General features: G+C 37.4%; 1 protein-coding gene across 1 annotated transcript; it reads right to left on the bottom strand.

The window, feature by feature from the left end:
* Positions 1-5,929: 5,929 nt before the first annotated feature.
* LOC108845844 (uncharacterized) lies at positions 5,930-7,290 on the bottom strand. The gene is made up of 2 exons (XM_018619037.2): positions 6,138-7,290; positions 5,930-6,054 (listed from the first exon to the last, which is right to left on the bottom strand). Exons 1-2 carry the CDS (start codon positions 7,288-7,290, stop codon positions 5,930-5,932), a joined length of 1,278 nt encoding a protein of 425 aa, XP_018474539.2.
* Positions 7,291-8,802: the final 1,512 nt, after the last annotated feature.

The raw sequence follows: 8,802 nt of genomic DNA, 5'->3' as shown, positions 1-8,802 counted from the left end.
ACATTTCTTGTAATTATTAAATTAAATCAATGGCAAAATACTATGATAAATCATGCTTTAATAGTATAGATTGATTTTTCAGTTCAGTTTGATTCTAAGCTTATAACATCCACAAAACAAGACTTAAAAAGTTTATATAGAACTAACAAAGAGAGAGGAATGGGTATTTACCTCGGCATGGAGGAGAAGATCTGTGGCTCCAAAAACCATGTCTTTACATATGTCCAAGATCGTTTTGCGATTAAACACATAGGAGGCTGAATACCTCTCTAAAGGAGGCAAGGAGGTTCAAATCAAATCAGTTGCACAAGCAGTACCAACATTTACGCTGTCTTGCTTTCTACTACCACAAGAAATCCATTAAAAGATGACTCGAGTTATATCAAGATCATGGTGCGGCTACTAGCTTGGGATATAATTTCTGTATCTCTAGAAAAACAAGGATTGTGATTTAGAGATCTCGCATTGCTTTCAAATAAGTTTGGAGGATTTTAATTTATCCTGAGTCACAGCTGGATAGAGTTCTGAGAGGGTGATACTTTCACCACTCAAACACTCTGCTGGTTGGAAAGGCAAACAATCCATCGTTTGGTTGGAGCAGCTTATGAACAGCTAGTGTGATCGGTGTTAAGTGACAGGGTGCTCCGCACGATTGGGACGAGGATGAAACTAATGTTTGGAATGATTTATGGATCCCCGATGTACAAGTGAGAACAGCCATCCCTGTGGGGGAAGAATTCAATTGGGACCTGAGAGTGCATCATCTCCTAATCCACGAGACCAGTGCTGGAACAAACCGCTTATTAGGTAGCTGCTGGTGCCTGACGACGTGGAATTTGTTTTGGAGATTCAGCCAAGTCACTTTGGGAGAAAGGATGGATATGTGTGGAAACACATGCAATCAGGATCGTATACGGTGAGGTCAGAATATGAAGTTGTAAATGTAAAACAAAAAGCGATTATGGAGGCCTTGGTTGATGAACCTAGTCATAAAATCTACACTAAGTATTTGATAGTGTTTGAGATGTGAAACTAGGGAAAAAAAGATTATGGGCAACAATATCTTTAGAAAACAACGATTTAATCAGATTCCGGTTGACGAAAATAGATTTTTATTGATGTGAATATATTAATATATGCATAATTGAACAATCCAGTCGTTCTCCTAGTGGCATTGACCTTTTGCTGAAGCTAATCAACCCGACTTTGATTTTCAACAGTGTATTTTATTTATTTTCGATTATTAATCAAGGTGCACAAAAATCCACCCACATCGGTTAGTGAGAGAAAAAGAGGTGAGACTGTGATCTATAGACTTAGTCTAGTATTTTTCTTAATAAACCCTGAAATTACTTTCATAGTTTACCATTTTTTTTGTTGAGTTGGACCGATTAACCAAATAATAGATCGACTAATCGATAAATGGACCAATTAATCAGTTTATTGAGCTAACTGGCTGGCGATTTTTTGTATTTTTATAATAAATATATATATTCTTTGTGATTTACTTTAAAGTTTATATTTTTGATTGATTAAGTCAAATATCAAATAAGACATGTTAAATTACTATGATTGGTCTAATAAAAATACAATAGATTACAAATAATCAAATAAAAATGTTAATATTTTGATTTTCTTGAAAAACTCCCACATATTCCTACTAGTAAGAATGTTTCTCGTACTCTTCAAACCATCATAAATGATGGCCGAGCATAGACAACTCAGTCTCAACATATTGTGCTCCAAAAAGCGAATACATCAATAAACAAATAAACTAAACTCAAAAAAGAAAAGATTGATTCCATCGTTCAAAACATTTGATTCGATCATTCGAAACTTCCAAATAGTCCTTAGCTAACGCAAATAAACTGTAATATATATATATGTATATATATAACTTTTATGAAAGAGACAATTAAGAGCTATTTAAGAAATGTTTAAGTTGCAGCTTATGTCGCGCCTAGATGTACACATTTAAAAATTGTGGTAATTATTCTTTTGAATCGCTTAAAACTTAAAGTTATACTCCTTATATTTTATAATAAGTGTTACTTTAAGCTCATTTTCTTGTTACACAAAGAGTATTACTTTACAATTCCAATGTAAATTATACTAACTTTCAGTTGAAAATTAATTGCAAACTGCATTGATTTTATAAATAATTTTATTTATCTAAAATACTATTGGTCAAAGAGGTATAATTAATTACAACTTACATATATTTCAACAACTTTCTTAATCTGTGTGAAAAATGTCACAATTAAGAAACGGAGGGAGTAATATAATAGTAATAAAATATATAAATATTAGGAATTGTTATAATAATTAATATATTATTTATTAATATTAAAATACAATAATATATATTTAGTTTAACTCATAATTTTGTATATGCCAAATTATATACTTAGTATAATGTTTTATTTTATAAAATAATTAATCACTTGAATGATAGATTTTTTGATCAAATATTTCAAGTATTAGACATTGAGACACACCATCTAGTAAGCAGCTAACTATTTTTTTGACACTGCCAAAAAATACACAAATTAACACTCCAAATGATAAGATCTCATATTGAGTTGGTTCAAATTAACTATCAAGGACACAAACATGTTAGATCTTTAGTTTTCTATATATATATATTAATATTCAATAAATTAATAAACACGATCAATTAATAAATTTTCTTGGATCTTAAGGTAGATCGATTCAAAATATATATGACATAAATTTACAATATAATTAGATAATAATAATTTAAAAGATCTCATGTAAATAATAATAAATTTGGATAAATACCTTGACTTATAGTTTTTATTATCCTAGTTATTATCTTAGACATTGTGTCACACCAACTAGTAAGCATCTAACTATGTTTTTTTGACACTGCAAAAAAATACTTACAAATTAACACTCCAAATTATTAGAGCATATCTAATTTGTCTCTATTTTTTTTATCCAGATTGAGATTAAAAAGAAGACAGGTCATTTATTATTTAAGACCATCTCTAATCTATTTTTATTTTTTCATAATATAGGAATTTTTAAATTGATATTTTTCTCAAATATGTTAATTTATAATAGAAAATGTTATATTTTTCTTATTATAAATGAATGGCTATTTCATGCTTCTATATTTAAATTTGAAAAGTAGATTTGTTTTATAATAAAGAAAAATATAACATTTATTTATTATAGAAAAATATGGAAGTAACACGGCTATGTTGGGGAAACAATTATGGAGATTACTAGAGAAACCAAACACTTTATTCTCCCGTGTGTTCAAGGGACGGTATTTTCGGAATGCATCGCCCCTGGAACCAATTAGATCGTACTCGGCGTCCTATGGATGACGTAGTATTGTCTCTGCTAGATCTCTGGTTAGCAAAGGACTAATCAAAAGGGTGAGAACAGGATCTTCTATTTCAGTATGGAATGATCCGTGGCTTCCATCCACTCGCCCGAGACCAGCAAATAAAAATAATCACTCTCTTTTTCCAGATCTCACGGTGGATGCTCTTATTGATGCAACATCGCGAACTTGGAATATTCAGGCTATACGGACATTGGTCGATCCACTTGATGCAAAAATAATCGAGAGTTTGCCACTGAGCAGATCAAGATTGGATGATAGGGATGGTTGGCATTTTACAATGAATGGAAAGTACACGGTTAAATCTGGTTATCAAATTGAACGGGTTTATCCGGATAGAGATAAAACACTACAAGTATATGGTCCTTCGATCTCTTCTTTGAAGGCGTTTTGCTGGAAAATAAAGTGTCCACCGAAGATGAAACATTTCTTATGGCAATTACTTTCAGGATGTATAGCGGTAAAAAAGAATCTAAAGGCACGAGGACTAAAGGGAGATATTATTTGTGACAGGTGTGGGGCACCCGAAGAATCAATAAACCATATTTTCTTCGAGTGTCCACCGGCAATTCAGATATGGGCGTTGTCGAAAATCCCAACAAATCCAGTCTGTTTTCCAACACATGCTTTGTTTACAAATATGGATTATTTATTTTGGAGAATGCAACCAGCAATGGATGATCATCAGTTTGCATGGATCCTTTGGTATATATGGAAAGCAAGAAATAATAAAGTGTTTAGTAATATGGATATTGACCCAATGGATACACTAAAATTGGCGGAAACGGAGGCATTATTATGGGCGGAGGCACAAGTCAGTCCTGCTCAGGGTACAGATCGCCATATTCCAGGATCTCAGGCGACAACCCCAACAATACCAGGTAGATGGTGTTTCACAGATGGGTCATGGAAAGGGCAGGATAATTTTTCGGGACAAGGATGGTATAGCACCTTGGAAGGTTATGACGGACTTATGGGTGCAAGGAATACAAGAGCCACTAGGTCGCCATTACATTCAGAAATGGAGGCGTTAATTTGGGCGATGGAATGTATGAGGAATTTAAGACAGTTCTCAGTCACGTTTGCAACGGATTGTTCTCAGTTGGTGAAAATGGTTTCGGAACCAGAAGAGTGGCCAGCCTTTGCAAGTTACTTAGAAGATATTAGAGCCTTGAGGAGGAGTTTCACCAGTTCAGAGCTCGTTCATATACCACGGACACAAAATAAAAGGGCGGATAGCTTAGCACGTAGTGCCAGGAAGCAAGCGTCTTTTGTCGTCCATATGGATGCGGAGCTACCAGTTTGGTTCACAGAGTCTATATGAGTCTGTGTTTGTTGACAAAAAAAAAAAAAAAAAAAAAGAAAAATATGGAAGTAAAAACCCACATTTTAATTTTCAAAATTTTCTATTATGAAGAAAAATAGAGTTCAATTAGATATGCTCAAATAAGATAGTTTTGCCTTCAACACCTCTCGGGTGACGTGATAGGGTTAACTTTTAGCGTAAGAAACCAAGTTGAGTGTGTTTTTTTAGATGAATACACTCAACTTAGTTTTTTTTTCTGTTAAAAAAAAATGAGTTGAGTGTGTATTCATCCAAAAGGACAAAAACTATATTTTTAATGAACAGATTATCGTTGACTAAGTGTAATATTGTGACATTGAGCAGGTAGCTCAAATCTTCTGTTCGCCCATTGACTTTCTTTAAGTCCTCCACTTCATACTTATTCTTCAGCCCTTCTGTTGATTGCTTGCTTTCCAAGCACACCTCTGTAGCTTGTCAGAATGGTCCATGGAGTAACGTCACATGTGATTAAATCTTAACTGCGGACATAATGAAAGTTCAGGGACACCCAATAAACAGAGCACAACGAGAATCCAAGAACACTCTTTCTTGTATATTAGAAATCACTTAAACAATCACCTAGATCTGTTTAATCCGAATTACTCTCAGTCACACACGACTAGAGACGGACCAATTTCTAAACTCTTAACTCAGTAGATCGAGCTTCAACAACCTGAACTCGATCACCTCTTTACTTGACAAGACAAACCCCTTGCTCAAGCTTTTTCAATTAGCGTCCTTAACCTAGATCTGCCCTAAACAATCTAGTTAAGTAGCCCTCATCGAATATACTATATTTCCTAATATCTCGATGCAATCTAATCTTCCATATCTTCTTTACTTGATAACCACGTTATGCCACGTCATAGTTTCCATAACCGACTTTTTCCATTGTGTCACACATCGATCACATGTGTGACACAGTCTTCCTCTCTTCTTCACGATCACAGCTCTTTTCTTGAGCTTACATTCTCCCCCTTTTTATCTTAATGTGACATCCTAAGCAACCTGCAAATCCACACTGAAAGCACCAGACACAAGATATCGAAACAAGCACACTGAGATCATTTTAATACCCATAATGCATAGATAGGAATCCAAAGTCTACATCATCAGAGCACATCATTACTTAAAGCAACATGATCCTTAGTCTTACTACCACATCTTATTTTTAAAACAAGAAAACACAACATGACAGAGTTTCATGCTCAGAAAGATAAGCTTCGACTAAGCTCCTCAGTGTCACCAGCTTGACTCAGCTCTTCGGTATCTTCAGCTACTTCATCCTCTCGATTCCCGGTGGGAGGTGGAGCATATCGAGGGTATTCTCCCCCTGCTTAGATGCACATTCAGAGAAAAACAAACAGGCACAAGTTAGTCTAGGATAAAAAAAATCCATAAACATGATACGCTTACTCCTCAGACGAATGTGAATGGCTTTGAGATCAGCGATGGTGCGTTCAATGTCTTCCTCAAGGGTTGCAGATCGTGTGTCTGCTCCAGTGCCACGCCCTGCTTTGATGTCTTTCACCACCAGCTTAGGAAAGCCGGTAAACTCATCAGTCGGATAGTCAATGGGGACAATCCTCTGGAAGTTGATGACTTGCTGAATCAGAGTAGGAAACATGATCCTTCGAGACTTTTTCTTCTTAGTGTTTTCAGCCATCTTCATGATCTGATCATATACCAGCTTCCCAAAGTTGAAACCATCTTCATTGTGATGAAGCATATACACAAACTTCAAACGAGCTTGATTCATGTTGGTGTAGTTCATTGTCGGAATCCAGTTGGTGCAAACCAGCTTGTACAGCACCTGATTCGTCGGGGTGAGAAACTTTGAGCTCATGTTTTCCCATCGGTTTATCTGCCCATCAGTGAGGAACCCACACACTTCATCAATACCTTCATCCAACCAGTTAGGATCATCCTCAAATCCAGGGATGCAGTAGATGGCATTAATCAAGCTTGGTGAGAAATCTATCATCGACCCCCTAAGATACACAGCTACACCAACATCGCGTTCAGAGGCCTCCAAGAGATTAGTTATGAATTCTCTTACCACAGTTGGTTGATAGGCATCAACGTCGGTGAGAGTATGAAGTAATCCTGCATTCTCCACAATACTCCGAACATCGGCAAGGTTCGCATCGGTAAGAGAGATACGATGTTGATTGATGAATTTCCTCGTCTTGAGTCCCTGGAATCGCTCTGTAGCCGCCATAGAGAAGAATCGGGAAGCAAGAGGCGTCTTGTGTGGTTGCATTAGCTCGGGGTACAAATCGAGCTTGGTCCGATACATGAGGCGATTTTCATGATATCGCTCCTCCTTAGCTCGATTCGCAAGGGTCTCAGCTTCACCCATAGGATTCTCAACGCCATTATCGGAGTCAGTCTCCGAGAGTGACTCATTCTCTGGCTCAACACGCTCCGGTGATACATCGCGCGATGGACGCCGACGAGCTCGCTTCCGTGCCGGTGGAGAAGACTGCGGCTGTGACGAGAGAGGCTGAGACGAGCTTCCAGCACCAGATGAGCCTCGATTTAGATGGGAGCTTCTTCGCGGTTGCATGTCGATGGCGAGAGGAGAGAGAGCTGAGCTTGAGAATCTCTTTGAAAGTGGCGATAATAACAATGCTCCAAAAAAAATCAACTCACCCTTTATTAGTCACATAAGAGAGGCCCAAGAATAACTGAGGCCCAAAGGAAAAATAAAGAACCAAAACAACATAAGAGAGATTATGACCAAGTGATTTTCGACAACACTTACAACCATGTGAGAGCCTGAGAGAGAGAACCGAGAATCATCAAGCAAGTATCAAGAAAAACTATATACACGTAACCATTTTAAAGCATGCTCATGATGCCTTTTTGTCCAGAGGAAAGACACAGAAGTCATTGCACCAACTCAGTCACCTACCACAAAGAACTTTAATGAAATCAATGAGTCAACTCGAGTTAGTAGCTCTTTCTCAGCCGAGTAGCTGTCACACACAAGATTCACATCAGCTGATCATCCTTCCTCAAGTCCACACTCACACTCATTAGCAATGTCTGGAAACACGTGTTAAACATCTTGTGCTTGTCTCTTCTACTCGACAAGAACTTGATTAAATTTGACTCCAAGAGTACAATCGACAATTCAGTGCAATGAGATGGTATCCGAGTCTAGACACAAAGTGGGATAACACCCTGATCCAGATCGGGCCATCTCTAAGAATTGTGATCTTCTCTGCCCAGTCAAGACAGTGATCAAGTTAGAATCAAAATGTGATAGCATCCAGTTCCAATTTGAGTATCTATCATTCCAGGCCTTTTTGCTTAACTTTCTGTTACTGAGTAACTCAGACTTTTCTTTGTTTAACACACCTTCTTCTCCTTACTTATACACTCAGCTCCTCAAGTGTTTCCTCGTTCAATCCAGACAGTGATCAGTACTCAGAACTAAAATGTGATAGCATCCTGATCCGAGATGAGTGTCTTTCTTTAGTGAACCTAAGAGAGGGGTGATAAACTCGTGGAGGATGACTTGCAGAAGTGAACTTGTTGACTCAAGGTTTTGATGGTGTAGTAGTACAATGACTTAGTCAGTGCGATGAACATGCAGTGACCTTCCTCTTCTGACAGGACTTATTCAGAGATTAACAATTCCCAAGGCCTTACGAAGCCCTAGGAAGGTATTGTAGTCCAATGGTTTGGTAAAGAGATCAGCAAGCTGTTTCTCGGTTGGTACATGCTCTAGAATCACAATTCTCATCTCAACTAGCTCTCTCACAAAGTGATGTCGTATATCCACATGCTTGGTACGTGAATGCTGAACAGGGTTCTTAGACAAATTTATGGCACTCATGTTATCACAATGAACAAGCATGGGATCAGAGATGATACCATAATCAACGAGCATTTGTCGCATCCAAAGTAATTGTGTGCAACAGCTTCCCAATGCAATGTACTCAGCCTCTGCAGTCGAGAGAGAGACACAGTTCTGCTTCTTGCTGTGCCAAGCTACCATGTTGTTCCCAAGAAAGAAACAACCTCCAGAAGTGATATGTCTGTCATCTAAGCAACCAGCCCAATCTGCATC

Source organism: Raphanus sativus, chromosome 6, assembly GCF_000801105.2.
Source record: "Raphanus sativus cultivar WK10039 chromosome 6, ASM80110v3, whole genome shotgun sequence".
In the NCBI taxonomy this organism is placed as follows: domain Eukaryota; kingdom Viridiplantae; phylum Streptophyta; class Magnoliopsida; order Brassicales; family Brassicaceae; genus Raphanus; species Raphanus sativus.
This window is presented reverse-complemented; position numbering and strand designations above follow the sequence as displayed.

What these genes read in the sequence shown, in the direction of transcription:
- LOC108845844 (XM_018619037.2), bottom strand. Translation starts at nt 7,290, where the DNA reads ATGCAACCGCGAAGAAGCTCCCATCTAAATCGAGGCTCATCTGGTGCT. An exon ending in CATTCACATTCGTCTGAGGA is followed by an intron (nt 6,055 to 6,137) that starts GTAAGCGTATCA and finishes GCATCTAAGCAG; the next exon opens with GGGGAGAATACCCTCGATAT.